Here is a 23,195-nt window from a genome sequence, read left to right as displayed (position 1 = left end):
CCTGCTGATGATTTGAAAAGTAATTTATTTTTTTGGTATGCAACAGGGCATGAAACACCCTATCCTAGGGTTGGAATGCAAGCTTTGTTTATAATCACATGCAAGAGAGCTAGAGAGACAAAGGAGAGAGAGAAAGATAGCATGTCCTAATAGGGCCAGTTTTTCTTTTTCTCCCAATTTTCTGTCCCATCAGAATCCTGGGCATTTGTGTGGTGTGTTTTTAAAGCCAGTGGGGCTGGGACTCAAACCTGGCTGGCCATGTGGCATTTGGCATCCTCTGCACAGTGCCTAATCACTGAGTTATGGGGCTGGCCCAAGAATTTTTAAGGGTAGGCCATGTCCAAAATGTAAAAGCAAGATTTTTTTTTTTTTTTTCAAATGAGAGAGAGGAGAAAGAGGAGGAGGGCTAAAGAGAAAGGAGGAGGTAGAAGAGAGAGAAGGAGGGGAGAGGGAGAAAGAGAATAATTTTTGACAGTGTCTTGTGTTGTGACTCTGCCCCAGCTTCTGTTAGCTAGGATCACAGGCCCACCACCATGCCTGGCCTATTCAGATGGGTCTGGGATCCGAACCTAGGCCTCTCATGTAGTACCAGCTTTCTATAGTGCTGCCCTCTGATTGACCACTGTGGCTGTATTCAATATTTCTATGTTTAATATTAGTTTAAAACTCTCTAATAACCACAATTTTTATAGTTTATAGGAGTATAATTCTTATTGGCTATTTTGTTGGTTAATGAAATCTCATAGGCTCGTTAAAATCATAAATTTGCTGAATGTTTATGGAGGTGGTTGCTGATTTAATTTCAGTTGTATTTTGTAATTACTGATAATGTAGTGATCTAATAGAAGCACTACTTCTAGTGGAATGTAAAAAATCAATGGGCAAGTCTCCTCTGAAATAAGCATTTATAAGAAAGAAGTCCCCTATGCATGAACCCGTAAGAGTTGGCCTACTTGAGGGCAGACTTTTCTACAGTTCTTTATAAAACAAATTCCCGGGGACCAGCGGGTGGCATAATGAATAAATAAAAAATAAAATAATAATTAAAAAAAATTTCCCAGTTCAAAACACTGCCCGTCTCTACATTTAGAGGGTGACAATTGCAGGTGTCCACGTGACACTATCCTAGCTATATTTTCAGTATCTCTTTTCCCTTCTATTTTACCTTTCTCTCTCTGTTCTCATTCCCACTGATGTATTTTCAAAAGAGGCCTTGATCTCAGGTAACTGTCATGATTCTCCTTGGGGACGTTAGTAGATAAAGACTTAATTAAGCCAGTGCCATGCAGGAGCCAAATCAGAACAGCTTGTGAGAGGTAATTGCTAAATATTCAGGAATTTTGTGAGCAGATTATTAACTTCTGGTAGCTTGAAATCAGCTATGGAGGGAATATGTACACCATGGAAACAAGCAAACATTATTAACACCTCCCAAGTTTCCACAAGAGCTGGTTTATCAGCACATCAAGGACATTAATACTCCCTAGGAAATCTCACGTTTTCTTTAGGTATTCCTGAAAAGCTTCAAAATTCAAAATGAATTTCCATGGCTGGGATTTCCTTTTTCTCTTCTGTTCTCTTCCCTCCCCTTCCCCTCCCTTCCCTTCCCTTCCCTTCCCTTCCCTTCCCTTCCCTTCTTTTTCCTTCTTTCCTTTTTTTTCTTTGCTATAGGGTATGTATGCTTGCCAGAGACAGAGACACAGAGAGAGTGGGAAAGTGATAAAGCACTGGGGGTCGGGGTGGCCACACCCCAATCCCTTTTCCTCCATTCTCTTCTCATGATTTTGGGTTGTACACACATTCTGACCCCTTTTTAAAGTCTCCAGGTCCGGGACTCTGTTGCAGTTGGCCATGTAGGATCCAGCTGCCTTAACCTCCATGCCATCTGCTGGATGCCATGACTGGGATTTTCTCAGATGAATAAACAATAGGAAAATCACCAGAGGTAATGCCCAAATGCTACCACACCATCAAACAGTAGACTATCTTGCTGAAAGTCAGCTTTGCTGGCATATCGCTAGGAGATATGGTGAGAAATTATAAATGTCAAAAAAAGGCACTATCTTCTGGGCCAAGAAAGATTCCCAAAGGCATATGTATATATAACAATCCTGCAAAATATAGATCGTTCTGTAACAATGAATCACTGAATCAGACTAAGTATTTTCGGAGTTACTGACCAAAGCAAAGAATAATATAGAAGAGTGAGCCATGCTCCTTTAAAAAAACACGGAATTGCATATCTCCACAGAGAAGACAACTTAGTGTGTACACTGAAAGACTAAATTTACTGAAGCCAATTAAATAATTTAGAGGTTTACAAACTGGCCGTAGGTCTTAATATCTTACTAAGATCTTAAAAAATCAAAATGGTTGGATTAGCCATTATAGAAAAGGCCAAGCTTATTTACCTAAGTAGATTAAACTATTTATTCATAATCCTAGAGTGTTTTCTTTAATAGGAAGAATGAATTAATGATGTTTAATGTAAATTAGTTTTCTTTTCCATGTATTTCTTTCTATGCCTCTCTATTTTCAAATATTGACTGTGTGCCTACTGTGTGCTCAGCACTTTCTTACCTACAAGGATGAAGGAATTCCTCCACACTATGTCTCAGAAGTCTTCCCATTTTTAAAGCACATCATTAAGAAAGTACTATTTGAAAGTTTCCAAGAGAGTCTACCAGTAATACACGGAGAATATACACTTAGATTTATTTACTGTAATTAGAAAATAACACTTGAAAGTTATAACGTTTTAGCCTTTTCACTCCCACAAAAACAGTCACCAAGAGCTTTTTAGAGAAGATGATTTGATTTCTGAGTAAAACTATGGCAGAGCTTTAACAGTCATCCAAATTGTAACTCAATAGAAATATGAAAAATATACTTTACAGGCAACACCATGCAACATAGCTGGAATAAATTATTATTAATGTACACTTCTGAAAAGATGGAATCTAAAAGTAATAAGAATGGGTTTTTACAAATGGGTGCTTAGCACTAGTTATTGTACTATTTTGAGTTTGTTGCTATAGTTGTTTACTATAAGAAAAACACATGGCCTTGTCAAAGCCTGTAAAACTAATGAAGGCATTTATATACAGAGCTCAAAAAATATTTTCGTACAAGCTGTACTCATTAAGAAAAATACCAGTGAATTCATTAAACAAAAACTAAATTCAAATCAACAATGCCTTCAAGGCTAATCACTCTCAACTGAAAGGTAGCAAGGACTTAAAGGGTGGTGATTAAGCATGTAAGGATACTGCTTATCCAAGTATGGACCGTTCTTTTGCTACTGGGCAGAGGATCAGGGAAAGATGAGGGATCAGCACATGGTGGATGGTGTGGTAGGTTGTTTGTTCAGCTTTAGCCGCTGACCTAATGGAAGATCTTCTGCCCAAAAAGAACCACACAAGACAGGTGTGTAAACCTCCAGGCTGGCAAGCTGGGGCTGAGTCAAACTACTGGAGTGCCTGCTTGAATATTGATGTTGGGAAGTAAACCCTTTTGGCCACTAGATGGAGATCAGGTTACTCTGCCAGTGACAGGGGAGGCTGCTTGTAGCCAGCAAGGGATAAGTAAGTAGGGGACTGAGAATATACACTTTTTTTCCTTAAGACTTTTATGAAAGGTATTTTTCAAGCTGCAAAATCAAGAGCAGACCTATGCTGAATAAAGAATCCATAAAGGAAGAATAGCTTGAAGGAAAGAACAGGAAGGGATTCCTATGTAGCTTTGGTTACGCAAACTACTTGTAAATAATAACATCAGTTACTCTAAATAAAAACAATGAAATACACTGTCTCATTATTTACCAAGCAGTGAGAAAGAAGAAGAGAGATCTGTTTAAACATAAATATGCATACTCACAGTTTGTTTCTCAGTAAAAGTATGTATGTAAGTATGCAGTTTGGTTTTTTTTTTTTTTTTTTTTGAGAGGTTTCTGCTATAGGGCGCGTGTGCTTACTAGACAGACAGAGAGAGACAGACAGAAAGCGAGAAATCACCCCTCAGGGGGGATGGCCACACCGCAATCCCTTCTCCTCCATTCTCCTCTTGGGATCTTGGGCACGCATGCACATGCACCTGGTGTGAGTTTAAGCCACTGGGTTTGGGACTCGAATCGTGGTCGACAACGTGGGAGTCCAGTGACATAGCCATTGTGCTTATTGCTGGTCCCAGTATGCAGTTTTTATATCAATCAAAACAGATCGAGGTATCTTAGGAAAAGGAGAATGTTAGATATCTATCGTCTATTCTATCACATGTTCTAATTTTCCAAATGAAACTATCATTCAGTAAAGAATTATATAACTTTATTACTAAACAAGTCTTATTTTTGTTGTAGCTGAACCTTGAAGTAGACATTAAAGTTAGAATTTCCAAGGAAAATTCTTGTGGTAGGGAACTTTAGATATAACACTATATAATGAAGCCGAATATTTTGATTATTCTTTATATTTTATTTACTCATTTCCTTCATATGAGAGAGAGGCAGACAGGAAAAGACAAAGAAAGAGGCACTCACAACAGGGTCTTCATGCCAGGATCTTGCCCCCAGCGAGGTCTAAGCTCAGGTAGGGCTGGAACACGCACCCAGGGCCTTCCCATATAGTTTCCAGTGTGTGCAGTAGCTCCCCTGCTGTCGTGCCACCATGGCTGAACCTATTTTGATTACTCTTAAAATGTCAAGTACAGGGACCAGCAGATGGCATAATGGTTATGTTGCTGGACTCCCATGAGTCAACCATGGTTCTAGTCCCAGACCCAGCAGCTGAAACTCACAGTAGGCACATGTGTGTGCATGCCCAAGGAGAATGGAGGAGAAGGGATTGCAGTGTGGCCATCCCTCCTCGGGGGGTGATTTCTCACTTTCTGTCTCTCTGGCAAGCTCATGTGCCCTATAGCAAAAATCTCTCCAAAAAAAAAAAAAAGGGTCAGGTACAATAATTCTGTCATTTCCAATTTGGTAACTATATATTCATTCAATAAATACTGATTTGGGTACATAACAACAAACAGATCATTTATAATAGTTTAGAAAAGAATTCTGTTATCACATAGCTTCAATTACAGTGTAATTTGGTTGTCTGTGGTTGTGAGCATTAACAAGCCAATTACTACGCTAGCAGCTAGAAATACAAGGCTGTGCAGCAGTCAGTGAAGTCCCTAGGAAGAACTACAAGGTTAAAGAGCAAATAGGGGTTAATTTTTGCAGCAGTTAAAAAGTGTCATCAAAATCATAGGTAAAATCCTTTTTAAAGTATTGGTGAGGGAAAAAATAATAAACTGGGCGAGTCCTCAAATAGGTGGCTGTGGTTCCAATTCCAGCTTTTGTGCTTTGAAAAACATGTCAGGCTTATGTGTACGTGTGTACCCCAAATTCTGATGGGATGGAGAAATAGAGGAAAGAGGACTGTGGTGTGACCATACTTCCATTGAGGGGTGGCCTTCTCTCTCTCTCTCGCTCTTTCTCTGACAAGTACACACAGCCCCTAGCAGTTAAAAAATTTTTAAAAAATAAATTTAGATCACAAATCTTTTATTTTTAATTATTTATTTGATTTTATTATTATTATTTTAAAATTTTCTATAGGGCATGTGCACTCTACCAGAGAGAGACAGACAGAGAGAGAGAAAGTAAGAAAGCAAGCCACTAAGTCCAGGACTTGAACCAAAGTCAGCTGTGTGGGAGTCCAGTGCCTTAACCTCCATGCCACCTGCTGGCTCCACAGACTACAAATGTTGAACACAGAAAAAAATATGATCTTTGATCTCTTTAACATATGAGAAATTCAAATAAGGTATAAGAAATTAGAACACAGTCTTACTACTAGCCACCAATGACTAGACAATGGAAATAGGAGCTTAATTCAAAGAGAGAAGAAACTAATGTTGAGAATAATAAAAGAGAATCATAAGTAATATGTTTTCTAAATGTTGTTATGGATAGCAACCAACACTCAGTCTGCTGCTGTAATAGATCTACTGCACTTAATGGCATATTTATTTTAGAGCAATACATTTGCTTTTACTCAGTTAAATAAATATATTTATATCTCTTCAAAAGAATTTTAATTTCCTTACATTGTTTGGAGATTTTCAAAATGTCTCTATAAGCTTTTAAAGATCTAAGAGAAATATGTATTATTCATTCTCAACTATATTTCTCTCTCTTTTTAGGAAAATCAACAAAAAATCATGTAAAATAATAATTATTAGTGGGGACTCAATGGAATCATTTGTAGAAATTTCTGATTTTGTTAACTGGCTCTTTGCAGAGCAACATGGCAGGCAGACACCTCTCTTTCTATTTGCTAGATAAGAATGAAATGTAAACAAAGATATTTGGTTCTAAAGATTAAATAAATACATTGCAATAAATCCACTGGGTATACACTTTAGTATACATGGGCATATGTCCTTCCTCATTCTTTAAATTAGTTCCAGACAGCAACTAGACTAGGTCAATGACTGAGTCATTTCTGGGGCCATCGGGTTTCCTTTCGGTTTGACAGCCTTTTCCACATTTCTCCCCAGTGCAGAGCTGGGTCCACTTATTATGACTACTAAACTTGCATTATCTGGAAATAAGAAAGTTGGTAAAAACATGCTATTGAATACACAATTTTGCTTATCTTCTCTAGTCTAGAGTTTGGGCCCTATAATAATTTGCAGTACCTTTGATCTTCAATGTTTGGTTTCCTAAGTGGGATGTAGAGATGCCGGACAACAATGGTAGTAAATGTAAGAACAGATGCAAAGGTGGTGCTGGAAACCAGTTAATGCTTAAGGTTAAAAAATAAAAGTTGATGACTGTATTTGCATGTTGTGATGTCAGTGACTTGTACATTTAAGCACTGGCAGAAAAAAGGCCCCTCCCCACTTTTAAAGGTTTTTGCCCTAGATGCACTGATTTGTCTTTTTTTATTATGAGTCCCAAAATTATTTTAGCTATTTTAAGTCACTCCATTGAATCACTGGGCCAGAAGTTTATTCCAATGTTGGCATTTGGAACTAAATTTATATCTGAACTCTCACCCTTAAGAGGTAAGGTCAGCGCAAGTGGTACCTGCATATGTCTGTCACCTTCTTCTCCAATCATGTTTCTCCATTCCATGAGGGATCGTTGTAGACGTTCAAGCCCAGTTTCCCAAAGCCTGATGCAACCTCCCATATCAACAGTAACAACACCGCTTTTGTCCCACTCAGCTAGTAGTGCATCCGTGTCGGAAATAGTAGACAGCCATGTGGTATATGGTGAGAGGGATTCTGTTCTGAAAAGGAAATCCAAAGTGAAAATAAGATACCATATAATAAAGCAGGATGAATGTTCTTTACAGTTTAATAAATATGCTTACAACAGTATTTATTCCATTCTACCTGCTCTTACCTATCTCCTAGCATAGACAGGTTATAGGAATATGTGTTATACACAAAAGTGAGACGTAGAAACATACTAGAACTTGAAAACATGAGACAGGACAATAAGGAATATTAAAACCAAGCTTTTTTTTTTGAGAGAGATTTTTTGCTATAGGGCATGTACACTCACCGGAAAGACAGAGAAAGACAGACAGAAAGCGAGAAATCACCCCCTAGGGGGGAGGGCCATGCAGGAATCCCTTTTCCTCTATTCTTTTCTAGAGATTTTGGGTACGTATGTGCCTGGCATGAGTTTTAAGGTGCTGGGTCTGGGACTTGAACTGTGGTCAACTACATGGAAGTCCAGTGACGTAACCATTATAACATCTGCTGGCTCCAAAAGCAAGCTATTTTAAGAAAAATGTTTTTTATAATTAGTCACAGCATGTAACTTATTGGTAGTTTAGATAATGAAGCTAGTTTAAACTGATTTAGGTTCACTAAATTTGCTATAAAGAATTTGAACTGAATATTTATGTCCTTCCAAATATATATATTAAAAGAGCTAACCCTCAATATAATGGTATTGACAGGTTGGGCCTTTGGCAGGTAATTAGGTGTAGGTGAGGTCAGGAGGATAGAGTCCCCATGATGGGATTAGTATCCTATAAGAAAAGAGCGGAGAGCTTGTGCACATTCTCTCTGTCTCTCTCTCTCTTTGACCCAATTTTGTTATGTTAGGATACAGCAAGAAGATAGTAATCTATGAGAGCCCTCATTAGGAAGAAAACTAGCTGAGACCCTGATCTCACTCTCCCAGTCTCTAGACTGTGAAAGATAAATGTGTCTTTAAGCCATACATTTGGTACAGCATTGGTATTGTGTTACGGCAGCCTGAACGGACTAACACAGAATTCTAATAGTATGTACATGAAACGATTTTAGATTCCAACAGATCCGTCTTTAAGGAATAAAAGTACACAAATGTTTATTATTTATATGTTCTTGTATTTGTGAACCCTACATGACATTAGTTTTCACTGTTAGGAACAAAGAAACTCTATAGTGACTCAGACTTCACATACCTGCAGGGGTGGACTTACTCCTTAGGGGTCTAATGTCTGCGCTGAAAATAGTGTCTTGTTTATGCATTTCAACTGCATTGGATATGTTAAATAAATAAATAAATATATGTTTGTGTGTATATATATATACACACACATACATATATATATATATATACATACACATACTCACACACACATATATAAACACACACATGTGTATATAATATTTTATATACACACGCACACACATACACACATATACTTCCAGGAATGCAACTTTTGTCTAAAAAAGTTAATTACATACTTCCTATATCTTCATATAGTTCCCACTATACAAAAGTGACACACATTATAATTCTCAATTACTAGTACTAGTGTTGGCTTTCTAAATGCATCTGATATTTTCTGTATGAAATAAATAGTTTCAATGGAGGTATGATCAGATAAAAATATAATAAACTATGTAGATTTTAAAAAAATCACAAAACCATTATGTATTAAGTAAATTCTTATACTAAAGAATAACTCAACACTGTGTTGACTTTTTCCAGTCAGCCTTTCTCCATACTAAGTACAGAATGGCAACGGCAATTACTCTCAGGCTCAGAAATCTTAGAAAATATGTATATAAAAAGAGAACAATAGGAAGGGACCATGTGTTTCAGGACTTTCAGAAGACTCAAAAGAATGTAACATTTGCTACCATACATAACTTACTTCATAGTACACTCTCAAAAAATAATTGCTTTAGGGACCAGCAGTTAGAGTAATGGCTATGTCGCTGGATTCCCACATAGCTGACCCCAGTTCGAGTCCCAGACCCGGTGGCTTAAACTCACGCAGGGCGCGTGTGCGTGCTTGCCCAAGATCTCAATAGGAGAATGGAGGAGAAGGGATTGCGGAGTGGCCATCCCCCCTGGGGGGTGATTTCTCGCTTTCTGTCTCTCTGTCTCTGTCTCTCTGTCTGGCGAGCGCACGCGCCCTATAGCAAAAACCTCTCCAAAAAAATAAATTGCTTTAGAAAAAAAAAATCAGTAACTACAGATAGTGAAGTAAAGACCCATTTAAAAATAATAAACTTTATCTATAACTTATTATGTTTGAAATTCTGCCAAGAACACTCAGGGTGTAAGACTATTGAACATTGTATCTACTAGCTGCCCTTAGGTAACTCCTCACTGCAAACTTTATATTTATAGGGGCAATTTCACTAATAGGTCAAAAAAGAAAAAATAGTAGTACTAGATAAATTACATATTTACTATGATTTTCTCACTAGTTCTAGAATCTGATATTTTTTAAAAATGCATGTTCTTCTTATAATAATAATAATAAAGTTTAAAATGAACACATAGTTTTAGTAGGGTGAAGCCTAGATCTATATATAGCCACATATGAGAGCTAGGGAATACTGATTTACAAATAAAAATGATGCAAAAAAATTAAGGGAAAAAAGTGCAAGGGCAAAAGTGATGTATTCATTTTGGCCCTGTAGTTACATATAGTTTTATTGTATTTTCTATTAATTGAAGTTAGACATCAAATGGAAAATTCCTAATATCTTGCAGAATGCTAAATTTAAGCTGCTAGCAAAAAACATGAAATCCAGATGGGCTGTTCCCTTGGATTATATATGAGTGCCAAAAATAGCAATAACTAATCTCAAGAGAAACTCAGGATATACTGACAATGAAACCGACTTTAAATCACATGACACTTGAAATGTAACAAGTCCAACTTGAGAGGTGCTGTCCAAGTAAAAGACATACTGGACTTCAAAGACTTAGAAGAAAAAAAGGAATACAACAGAGATCATTAAAGTTTTCATACTAAATACATATAAAAATAATAATATTTTGGATACACTGGGTTAAATAAAAATATACTAGTAAAATTAATTTCACCTGTTTCTTTTCACTTTTTTAACGTGGCTACTAAGAAATATAAAATTACATAGATGGCTTGCAGTATATTTTCATTGGCTATCGCTGTTCTAAATGAGTGAATTATGGTGAGCAGCTGGCTGGCTACACACAAAGCCACTCTTCCAAATGTTCTTTCCATGGCAAGTAAAACGTGGTTTAGACAGAAAGTTAAAAAAGAAAAACACTGAAATAAAACTTAATGAGGGAGAAATTAAGAGAAATATTGGAAAAAATTCCCAATGCATTAGGAACGTTAGAAAAAGATGTATTTTGCTTTTGTTACTTATAGTATATTTTAATGAGCATACAATTAAGATGAAATAAGGAATTTCTTCAAATGACTAAAGACATTTTCCATTAAACTAGCACATTAAGATGTTCTAAGAAATCATACTTATATGTATACTGGAGTAAGTACAGTCATTTCTTTGAAAGATGATTTCATTTTTTCATATTTTTTGAATCTGATTAAAGGGTCCTAAGGAAAGAAACTATGTTTCTAAGTTATTTTGTATTGTTGTGCTGAGCTATTTTCTGCTGGGGGTTGAATGACACAGAAAAAAGAAGACCTGATGACATTTTGGGTGACCGACAGGTTCTGGTGTTCCTGGACTTCTGACACTGAAAGGCTCTCCAGGCTCCTAAGCTTGAAATTTCAGGTAAGGCTTTAACCACTGTGTTATGAGGGTTCAGTCATATGTAAGTGAGTGGTGAGTGGAGGGGACGCAATCTCAATCTAGATCCAAGTGGAAAGATTAGAGGAAAGAGGCTTTGGCCTAGAACAAGGGGTGAGATCAAGGCTAAGCAGAGCAAAGCAGGTGCAAGCTTAAGTTGCAAGAAGCAGATAAGGCATGGATCCATCCAGAAAGGGATGGACTGCAGGTGAGGACACCTGTGTTTCTTCAAGGGTAGAGGAACTGCTTTTGTATTCTGACTCCAGCTAGTTTAATTTGCTTTATTTCCATTGCTGAATAAGAGCAGTGAACACTAAAGCATTTCATCGAAATCTCTGGACTCCTCTGGCTATAGCCTTCAGCACTGAACGCACAGTAAGATATTTTAAAATAATCTTAAACAAAAATGTCATTTAATTCTTTTGACATTTTGAACATATTTTACTACAGAAAACGAATATATAAAGTTAATAAATATTGAAATTTCAGCAATACAAAAAGTACTATTTTAGATACAGAAAAACTTACCATTAGAACAGTTCAAACGAAAGAGAAGTAAGGCTTAAAGACTTACACTATGTAACATTTGAATATGCCTCTAAAATAAAGATGAAAATTATAGTAATAATACTAAATATATATAAAAATAATAATATTTTGGATATACTGGGTTAAATAAAAATATATTAGTAAAATTAATTTCACCTGTTTCTTTTTACTTTTTAATGTGGCTACTAAAAAATATAAAATACAAAATATAAAATATAAAATACATAAACTTACATAAAAATATTAAAAACATATAATATAAAATTACATAAAATTACATCAAGCATGTGGAAAAACAACAAGATATGGGGGGAGGTGCAGCAGGGTGGTGGGGGAGCTTGCAATAAAAGGAAGCCAGAAGCACACATATATTTACAATTTATTTATTTATTTGGTAAGAATCCATTTTTTTTCTTAAATGACACACCAAGCTAAAGATAAAGGTAAAATAGATTACCTGGGAATAGGGATATATCGGAGTTTCTTTGATTGAAGATCAGTGACTTCTAAATAACCAGCTGTTTGTGGAGGGGTAACATCTGCAAACAAGTCATGACATGAGCCAAGTACTAAATTACTGCATGATACCAAGATAGGGCAAGAAGAATGCTAGAATACTACCAAAAGTGAAATGATGTTATCGGTATCCTATATTAGAACCTTGGGCCCACTGGACCAGGCACTGCCTCAAGTTTAGTCTTCCTCACTAGATAGACTGAGAATTAAAGACACAAAGATTGCCAAATAGAAACATGTTGGCCTGTGATTTTCTTTTTTTTTTTTTTTTTAGCTTTTGCTATAAGGCATGTGCACTTGCTAGAGAGAAAGAGAAAGTGAGAAATCATCCCTTGGGGGGATGACCATGCCACAATCCCTTCTCCTCCAGTCTCCCCTCAGGATTTTGGGCATGTACACACATGCGCCTGACATGATTTTCAAGCTACTGGATCTGAGACTCAAACCACTTGGTTGGTCATATAGGATCCAGTGCCTTAACCTCTGTGCCACCTGCTGGCCCTGGGTTGCTATTCTTTATTGTCAGAAAATAACCTGAGTTCTTTTCGTTGTCTTTGATAGGTGAGTCAATGTTTTAGCATTTATAATTTATTTGAAAATATTTCATCATCTGAATTCTGTTTTTCCTTTATTTTATTTTTTAAGAGAGATTTTTGCTGTAGGGTATGTGTGCTCGCCGAAGAGACAGAGAGAGACAGAAAACGAGAAATCACCCCCAGAGAGGATGGCCCCATGCCACAATCCCTTCTCCATTCTTCTCTTGAGATTTTGGGCGTGCATGCACATGTACCCAGCGTGTTTTAAGCTGCCAGGTTCGGAACTTGAACCGAAGTGGACTATGTTGGAGTCCAGCAACATAACCTCTACATCATCTGCTGGTCCCTGTTTTTTGTTCTTAGGAAGTCATAACAACACTTAGTGGAAGACAATGCAGAATTGTCACTCACTTTGCAATCATATTGACCTGGTGTGAAGTTCTGGCTCTGGTATTTCCTAGCTGTGTTAGGTTGGTCAAGTTATTTACCACTTGGAAGTTTACCTTTCTGTCTTATAAAATGGGGATAACAATAGAAACTGAGCACCATAATCATTAGTTTGGGGATTAGATGAAGTTAGTTCAAGCAAAGTATATAATTAGATTGTTCAACATACAGTGTCTGTCATAATTAGGGCCCTGACACAGGGGTAGGTGAGGTGAGGATTGGGCAGCTGGGTGAAGACTCTGGATCATGAAGAATATGAAAAAACGAGAAAAGAGAAGAGAGATGAGAAGATAAAGAGATATGGGGGCCAGAGTACCCAACTCCAATTCTAGATTTCATTTCCCAGCAATTCCAGGGCTTTCTACCTTCTATTCCAGAGACCTGCACCCCACCATCACCTTAAAAATCACTAGCTGCTACTGTTATATGTTAGAAACTTGCTTATTTTATAGTGTTTTTATTACTAAAAAAAAGTGTACTTAATGAAAGTGAGAGACGGAGAGAAGGAGATATGGCATCTCCTAGAGGGTCTTGACACTATGATCCACCCACGGTTTCAGCTAGTCCTAAATTGTGGACAAAAGTATGTCTGGCATACTCAGAGCTGAACCAGGAACCGTCTCATGTGGGATTACCTCATAGAGTGTCATACTGTGTCAATATCCGGCCCCAATACTGACAACAAAGACTTGAGATTCTTGCTTGGGAGACAAGGAAGTTTATGGAGGTAATGTACTAAGGCGCTTGTGCTCTGCCTACTACTCCACCTGGACTGATCTTAGGGCAACAGTTACTTGTAAATAGTCCTGTTTCACAAAATTTTAGTTACTAAGTTCTTAACACAAAACAGAACAAAACTAAAAACAAAACTCTCTCACATAGAACCCATGTTTTTAAAGATTTTTCTGCCTACTGACCTATGAATTTATTTTTTCTTAAAACTTCTGATTAGACTGAGACACCTACCTACCTGTCTATCTTTATTATAGCTTTTGATTAGAATGTTCAGAATATGAGGGGGTAGAAAAGAGAATTACTATAGTAATCTGATCACCCACCCGGATTGTCTGTCCCCAAGTGGCATCTGCATCAAATGTACATGTCTATTAAAAGGCACACACTTTTTGCATTGGAAATGCTGCCTGGGATGCAAGTTCTGTCTTGGATAAATTTTTGGGTTATATAAAATTTATATTACTTGATACCTAACTTAAGTACATTGAATTACTTTGCCAAACAATGACCAGTTATTGAAACTGTTGGCATGACTAGAACAGCCTAGCTAACCAACTCAGTCACATTATGAGTTGCCACTTAGAGGTGCTTTTAAAAATGGTATTAATTTGAGCTACCTCCATCAGCCTTTTAGATTGCCTCTGAGTGCAAAGTAAGGCTATTTACCTTAAAATATCTTTTTTTTCTTTTACATATCCCCTTTCTCTCATTGTGCAAATTAATTCTAAAGTATAAAGATGGTAAGAAAATGCAATAAAGTCTATATTTACTATTTCAAAATGGAAAAAGCAAGAATTTTACTCCTGGTATTAAAAGATATTTTGGGGGCCAGCAGGTGGCATGGTGGTTAAGGTGCTGGATTCCCATATGGCTGACCACAATTTGAGTCCTGGACCTGGTGGCTTGAAAACCATGCCAGGTGGGCATGTGTGCAGGTTCCCAAGAGCAGAATGAAGGAGAAGAGACTGTGGTGTGGCCTTCACTCCTTTGGGGTGATACCTCACTTTCCCTTTCTCTATCTCTGTCTGTCTCTCTCTGGTAAGCACATGTGCCCCATGGCAAAAACCTTAAAAAAGAAAATATTCATATTTCAGAAACATTAAGACTGCTAGTAGTGGCAAGTACCTAAAAAACAGTAAAAATTGATGTTTAGTGATTTTAAAATAATTAAGCTTATAAGACAAGCGTGTTTTATGGCTACTTTGAACAGAACACATGACTGAATTAAGGAAATGAAAACAATGGCCAGGTTTCCCTCCAAATTTAGCCATGTCCTCACCCATCTACTGTAAATGTTTCAACACTGTAAAAAGGATAGAGGCTCAGTAAATTTCCATTGCATGTATAATCCAGGTGGATTTAAAAGATAGGTATAAATTGTATTTAGGGATTAGTTCACTAGCCATTAAAGGGAAGTCACTGCTGCAGTGTTTATTGCAGAGTTCCCATGACCAGTAGGGACAGTTTACATGTACAATGCCAAGGTTAGGAGGAGGTATAAAAAACTGTCAGGCAAAACAATCAAAAATGTTTTCAGAGGGAAGGTGAAATTATATTTAAAAATGCACTCTTTCTGGAAATGTAATTTGATGGACACCTGGTAATCACTAGGTTTAATGAATGTCTATTTTTGTTCAGAGATTAAACCAGTAATGTGTGCCCTGAAACTGTGCCAAGACTAAATCTTTGGTTGTATCCAAAGTTCAAAAAGCAATGTACTGCTTTCAATCAAGAATCATTATTTTCTGTTTAAAGAGCTGAGACCTGTGATTTAAAAAAAAAAAAAGGTAACATTTAACTAGGAGAAAAACAATCAAAAGGAAGCAGTAACTTTCTTTTATCTACATTAAATAAAAGTTACCCCATCTCTATGAAAGTCACAGGAGAGTTTTCTTTACAGTTTGTATTGATTTCTTTAAAAAAAAAAAAAAGGCCAATATGTATTACTTTCTAACTAAGAAGGTCATTGGATATGTTTTACTTAAAAAATAAATTCAGCTTGAGTTTTCACTAGAGATCTACATGCTCATAAACTCAAGTGTCAAATAGGTTTAAAGAAAAGAACAGTGAATCCCTGCCCCTCCTTACACCTTCATCCTGATGGTGCTGTCTTCATATTTTAGTTTCAAGCATTATTTCTTGACATCCAACAATGCAAGATGAGGGTTTTACTCTTTTTATTTTTTTAAACTTGCCATGGGGCATGTGTGCTCACCAGTGACAGAAAGAGGGAAAGTGAGAAAGCATCCCGCCTCCACCAAGGGGGATGGTCATGTTGCAATCCCTTCTCTGCCCTCTTCCCCTTGGGATTGTGGGCATACATACACAGGTGCCCAACATGTTTTTCAAGCTGCCTAATCCAGGACTTGAACTATACAGGCAGCCATGTGGGATCCAGTTGCCCCAACCACCATATCACTAGTTGGCCCAGTTTAACTCTTTTTCTTTTTTGTGTCTTCTTCCTCCCACTCCCCATTTTCCATTACAGTTATATGATGATTTTGATAAGATTAATATCTAGTCCTTACATTTATTATGATTCTCTAAGTGCTATTCACAGCTGAACTATGTCTTATGATTTTTTTTCCTTCCCTATAACTTCTTGCTTTTCTTGGAGTTAATATTCATATTTTATTTGTTCCATTTTACTTAGCACAAATACATCCCCAAAAGCCCCTAACTGTCAAACTCTTTAAATATATTAACATATTGGGTCGGAAAAGTCATAACACATTTTTGTGTAAAAAAAACAGAAAAGCATGTCATGACTTTACTGACAATCCAATATATTAGGCTTATCAATTTCACTTTCTTGGAGACACCTCTCTTGAAATCTCACCTGTTCTAATCTGGACTGGCTGATCCGTGGGCCTGGGTGCAGCCGGCATCCTGGGATATCTTATCATTTTGTTCCTAGGGAGGGCTAGCTGGCTGGCTGACTGGATATGTGTATGTGTATGTGTATACAAATATTTTTTTACATGCCACGCTTATTTACTGATTTACTTTAAAAATTAAAATTGTGTTCACTAGAGAGAGATGGAGATAGAAAGAGAGGGAGAAAGCATCTCCCTCACCCAATGGGGCATGGTCATGATACAATATATTTCCCTTTTCTCTAAATTGCTGAGATTTGGGGCATGCATGTGTATTCACCCAGGGTATTTTTCAAGACATTGAGATCAGGATTCAAAATCAGGGTTGGCTATGTGAGATGGAGTCCCCTTAGCCAATAGGCTATGGGACAGCCCACATCCCATATGTATAAATTTTTTCCTATATATCAGACACTGTCCTAAGCACTTTGAATACATTTGGTGTATTTTGAGAACATTACTTAAACAAATGAAGGGAATTCATATGGAATCCCAAAAAACCCTGGATAGTAAGACCCCATCCTTACCACAAAGAATGAAACGAGGAGGCATTACACTACAAAATATTGAAATATTCTGTAAAGCTATGGTAACCAAAACAGCATAGTACTGGCAAAAACAAAAACAAAAACAAACAAACAAAAAAACACAACAGACCAATGGTAACAAAGTAGAGAACCAAGAAATAAATCTATCTATGTCTATATCTATGTCTCTCTATATCAACCTCCAATTTATTTTTTACAAAACTGTTAAGAATATTCATTGGGGAAAGGAGAGAGTCTCCAATATATGGTGCTGGAAAAACTGGACATCCATATAAAGAATGATGCTAGATCTCTATCTCTACCATATATAAAAATTTAACGAAAAGATGGGTTGAATACTTAAACATAAGACCTGAAACCATAAAACTACCAGAAACCAGAAATCATGGGGAAACATTAGACACTCGTTCAGACAGAGAATTTTCAAACAAAACTTCAAAAGCATAGGTAATAAAAGAAGAAACAGACAAGTGGGATTATGTCAAATTTTAAAATTTCTGTGCAGCAAAGAAAACAAGAGAATGAAGAGTCAACCTACAGAATGGGAGAACATATTTGCAGACAATACCTAACAAAGGATTAATAACACAAACAAGATATATTTGAGATGAAGAATATGCTAATCACTCTGATTTGATTGATCATTACCTACTGTACTTTTGTACTGAAAATAACAAACACTGGATCGCATAAATATATAAAATTGTTACATGTCAATAATAACAATAATTTAAATAACATAAGTATATTGGAGAAAAACTAATAAAGGGAATAAAACTCCTAGCAACTACAGGAGAAATGGCTAACGATATAAACAGGCAATTCACAGAACAGTAAGTCACTGTTAAGTCACATATAGATGCTTAAATATACTAGAAGTCAGGAAAGGTAAAATGAAACCACATAAAAGATCTGACCTCTAGAAGAATGAATAAGGATGGAGAACAATAGGTCCACCTATGCTACTGGAATAACAACTTTAGTAATTCCATTCCCAGTTATAACCCCTATAGAATCTCAACATACACACAGATAAACAGGTACAAGAACATTCATAGCAACATTATTTGTAATAAAAATGAAAAAGATCCTAAATGCACATCAACAAAGAACAGATGAATAAATAATGGTATGTAAAGCTATGAAATTAAAAGTAGGGCTATCTACATGGGTGATGACAAAGATTCACTCCTTGACCAAACTCTAGTCAGGCTCTTCTGAATCTTTTTCTCAAGCAGGTCCCCACTCTTGGTCTTCTGTATTTATCTCTACATTGTCAAATTTTAGAAGAATCCTGCTAAATCATTTTAAGCAGAATCCCTCAATTCTCAATATCTGATTGGGTCCCTCATCCTGTACCAGATGATATCTGCATCCTGGCCTGGCCTCATGTTTCCTCTTAGTAATTTTCTAGTAACTGACTATTCATCTCCTAAACATTTGCTATAAATTTCCACCTTTTTCGCATTCAAATTGAGCTCAATCTTTATCCTTTACTGTAAAACTTCACAGCAATAGTCCCTACTCCTATTGAGATGGTCCTGAATAAATAATTTGTTTTACCATTCTTCAGCAAGTGTCATGAATAATTTTTTCTTGGGAACCAGCAGTTAGCGTAATGGCTATGTCGCTGGATTCCCAAGTAGTCAACCACAGTTCGCGTCCCGGACCTGGTGGCTTAACTCACGCCGGGCGCGTGTGCGTGCGTGCCCCAGATCCTGAGAGGAGAATGGAGGAGAAGGGATTGCGGCGTGACCATCTACCCTGGGGGGTGATTTCTCGCTTTCTGTCTCTATGTATCTCTCTGTCTGTCTGGCGAGCACACGCACCCTATAGCTAAACCTCTCAAAAAAATTTTTATTTTTCTTTAACAATGAATCTCATAAACATGATGTTCAACAGTGAAAAAGACCAATTTATGGAATAATATATATAGTATGATGCCATTTATATAAATAAGTAAAAAATAATAGTAGATATTATTTTGTGAATACTAACTATCAAACCCAAATTCAAGACAGAGATTACTTGTAGTTTGTCAAAAGTGAAGGGGAGAACATAAGCCCTTTAAACATATAGTAATGATTTACCAATATGGGTGGTGGGGAAAATGATGTTCATATAATTTTATATTTTATTTTATACTCTCTCATAGCGCTTCCCTAAATAGGAAGCGCTATGAGAGAGTATCACAGGGGCACCTAATTTAAATTAGGACAAGACCTTCTAAAGAAGTGATATTTAAACTGAGACCAAAGGATTAGGATTTTGTGGTAGTGAGATGGTGAGTGGTGCTATAAAGTAATCAAGAGAATGTGTTTTTAGTAAAGGGATAGGCACAGAGATCACAGAACACAATCAAGTATTTAGAAATAGATTCATTCATATGTGAGCCATTTATTTTCAGCAGAGATCCAAAGGCAATTCAACAGAGACAGGATGGATAGTCTTTTTAGGCAAATGTACTAGAACAATAGGATATCTTCATGCCAAAAAGAACAACACAAAATACCACAATCCATACCTTGCACCATGTAAAAAAGTAACTCAAGATGGATCATAAGTCTAAATGTAAAATCTGAAACTATAAATCTACTGGCCAGGTGGTGGCACAGCGGTAACACAACTGGAGCTACATGGGAAAGTCCTAGGTCCCCATGATCTAGACTAGCTTGAACTAAGACCAGGGGTGGATCGTGGCATGAAGACTCTTTGGGGGATGCCTGTCTCTGTCTTTCTCTGTCTGTCTCATGGAAGAAATTCACACTTTAAAAAAACTATAAAACTTCTGGAAGAGAACATAGGAGATTCGCTCTTCATCAAAATAGGAAAAGTATACATCTGACACTGGACTTGTATTTAGAACATATAAAGAATACTTAAGACTAACAAGAAAACAATACAATTTAAAAGTAGGTATATGAGGGCCAGACCATGTGTGGTGGCAAAGGCAACTGGATTCCACATTGCTGATCAAGGAGTTCAAGTCCTAGAACCAATGGCTTGAAAAACATGGCCCAAAATCCCAAAAGGAGGGAGAAATGGAGAAAAAGTGATTGTGGAATGATCTCCCCAAGGTGGTGCTTCTCTGCTTTCCCTCCCTCTTCCCCCACAGTGAGCACACGAGTCTTCTGGCAAAAGGCAAAAAAAAAGTAGGCAAAAGATCTGAAGAGATATTTCACTAAAGAATATACACATGAGAAAATACTCAATATCCTTAAGCACTAAGGAAAACGCAAATTAAAATCAGAATGAAATATCATTATACGCCTATTTGAATTTGTAATGGCAAGGATGCAGAGCAACTACAACCCTCATTCACTGCTGTTAAGAACACAAAATGGGGAGCCAGGAAGTGACATCATGGATAAAGTACAGGACCCCCACATGGTGGACAACAGTTCGATTCCTGGATGCAGTGGCATGTTTGCACGTGTGCCCCAAATCCCAAGTAGATAGTGGAGGAAAAGGGATTGTGGAATGGCCAATCCCCTTGGGAGGTGACTTCTCTTTCCTTCTCTGTCTCTCTGATAAGCACATGTGCCCTATGGCAAAAATCTAAAGAAAAAAAAGAACACTAAATGGTTTTGTTACTTTGAAAAGTAGCTTGGCAGTTTTATTATCATATGATGCAAAAATGCCATTCCTAGATATTCACCCAAGTGAAGCACAAACCTACATTCAATTATAAACTGGTGCACAAATACTCACAGTGAACTTATTCATAATTACCAAAAACTTGGAAATAATCCAAATATCTATCAACTTGTGAATGGATAAGCAAACTGTGGTACATCCATACAATGGTCTACAACTTGGCAATAAAAAGAAATAAGCTGTTGGTATATACAATATAAATATGATTCTCAACTATGTTATAGTAAATTAAAAAAAAAAAAACAGACTCAAAGGACCATAGGTTGTATGATTTCATTCACATGACATTATGTAAAGGCAAATCTATAAGGAGATCAGTGGAGATTTGGACATAGGTGAATGGATTAATCACAAAGTGGCATGGGAGATGTTTTTATGGTTAATAAATTCTTCTATATCAATTATGGTAGTCGTTCCCAAACTGATTATGTTTGTTAAACTCACAGAATTAACTGTACTATACTAAGAAGAATGAATTTTACTATATACAAACTGGATCTTAATAAAAACAAATGTACACTTTAAAAATCACTCTGGGATGGGAACCAGCAGTTAGCATAATGGCTATGTCGCTGGACTCCCATGTAGTCGACCGCGGTTTGCATCCCGGACCCGGTGGCTTAAAACTCATGCTGGGCGCGTGTGTGTACGTGCCCAAGATCCCAGAGGAGAATGGAGGAGAAGGGATTGCGGCGTGACCAACCCCTCTGGGGGGTGATTTCTCGCTTTCTGTCTCTATGTCTCTGTCTGGCGAGCACACATGCCCTATAGCAAAAAACAAAACAAAACAAAACAAAAACAAAAAAACTCTCAAAAAAAAAAAATCACTCTGGGGGCCAGAGGGGGTATAGTGATTAAGGCACTGGATTTCCACATGGCCAAGTGCAGTTTGAGTCCCAGACCTGGTGGCTTGCTTTCTCACTTTTCCTCTCTCCCTCTCTGTCTCTCTCTTGTAAAATTAAAAAACAGCAATAATAAATAAAATTAAATGAGTAATTCTTTAAAAAAAAAATCACTCTATTTGATGTGTGGAAAGCAGGTAGGAGGGGGAGAATTAATACTGCCAGGAGACTATGGCAGTATTCCAGTACAAGAAGGTGGTGCACTGGATGGGGTGTTGGTGACAGAAGTGGAGATAAATAAGTGGATGCAAAACATATTAGTGAGGTTGTATCAAAAAAGACTTAGTGATTGATGATGAATTAAACAATATGGTAGATGAGGGAGAAGAGGTTATTAAAGTGACCCCCAGGTTTCTGAATCGATGAAGATGCACTAAGCTCTGATTCAGAACTTGTTTTTTGTCGTCGTTGTTTTTAGTTCATTTACTTATTTCTTCCATGAAATGAGGGAGAGGAGTGGAGAGAGGGAGAAGGAGGTCACAGGCCCAACAAGGTCTTCATGCCACAACCTACTCCCAGCCTCAACCAGCCCGGAGGATGAGCACATGGGAGCCCAGCATTACAGAGCGCTGTGTTACCGCTGTGCCATCCGGGTACAGTACTTCGTGCAATTCCTCAATGCTCTACCCCACTCCTATACCTTTCACAAGAAGATCCCTTTTTCTGAGACATTATTTGACTAACTCTCATTCATCTTTCAAAAGTCAACTCATAATCACCAGCCTTGGTTGTAAGTGTTTCCTTTGCATTTAATGTATCCTTTTTGTAAATATTCCTATCACAGTTTATTACACTGTACTGAATGTACTCATCTGCTTCTTCCACTATAAAAAACACTTTAACTTTGGGTTTTTTTTGTTTTTTTTTTTTTGCCGTAGGGAGAGTGTGCTTGCCAGAGAGACGGAGAGAAGGAAAGTGAGAAGTCACCCCCACCCCCAGGGGGATGGCCACACCACAGTCCCTTCTCCCCCCTTCTTCTCTCAGGATTTTGGGCACACGTGCATATGTGTCTGCTGTGATTTTCAAACCACCAGGTCTAGGACTTGAACCACTGTTGGCATATAGGAGTCTAGTGTCTTAACCACCTGCTGGTCCCCATAAAAATTTTTTTTGGGAAATGATAATTATTTTTTCTTTCTTTTGGAGAGGTTTTTGCTATAGAGTGTGGGCACTCGCCAGAAAGACAGAGAGACAGAGAGACAGAAAGTGAGAAATCACTCCCCAGGGGAGATGGCCACACCGCAATCCTTCTCTTCCATTCTCTTCTCGGGATCTTGGGCACGCATGCACACATGCCTGGCGCGAATTTAAGCCACCGGGTCTGAGACTCGAACCGTAGTTGGCTACATGGGAGTCCAGCAGCATAGCCATTACGCCAACTGCTGGTCCCAG

The 23,195-nt window shown here is 37.4% G+C and overlaps 1 protein-coding gene across 1 annotated transcript in view; it reads right to left on the bottom strand.

The window, feature by feature from the left end:
* The window catches only part of VWA8 (von Willebrand factor A domain containing 8), a gene marked incomplete at its 5' end in the record, with an annotated part of 402,506 nt that overhangs the window by 110,491 nt on the left and 268,820 nt on the right, over positions 1-23,195 (bottom strand). Inside the window, 2 exon segments of the mRNA XM_006155509.3 lie at positions 7,079-7,283; positions 12,044-12,125. Of these exon segments, the coding sequence (XP_006155571.2) occupies positions 7,079-7,283; positions 12,044-12,125 (287 nt within the window).

The sequence above is a fragment of the Tupaia chinensis genome, unplaced genomic scaffold (genome assembly GCF_000334495.1).
Source record: "Tupaia chinensis unplaced genomic scaffold, TupChi_1.0 Scaffold000458_2, whole genome shotgun sequence".
NCBI classification, from domain to species: Eukaryota; Metazoa; Chordata; class Mammalia; order Scandentia; family Tupaiidae; genus Tupaia; species Tupaia belangeri.
The sequence above is the reverse complement of the archived record's forward strand: the minus strand, read 5'-3'. Positions and strand labels throughout refer to the sequence as shown.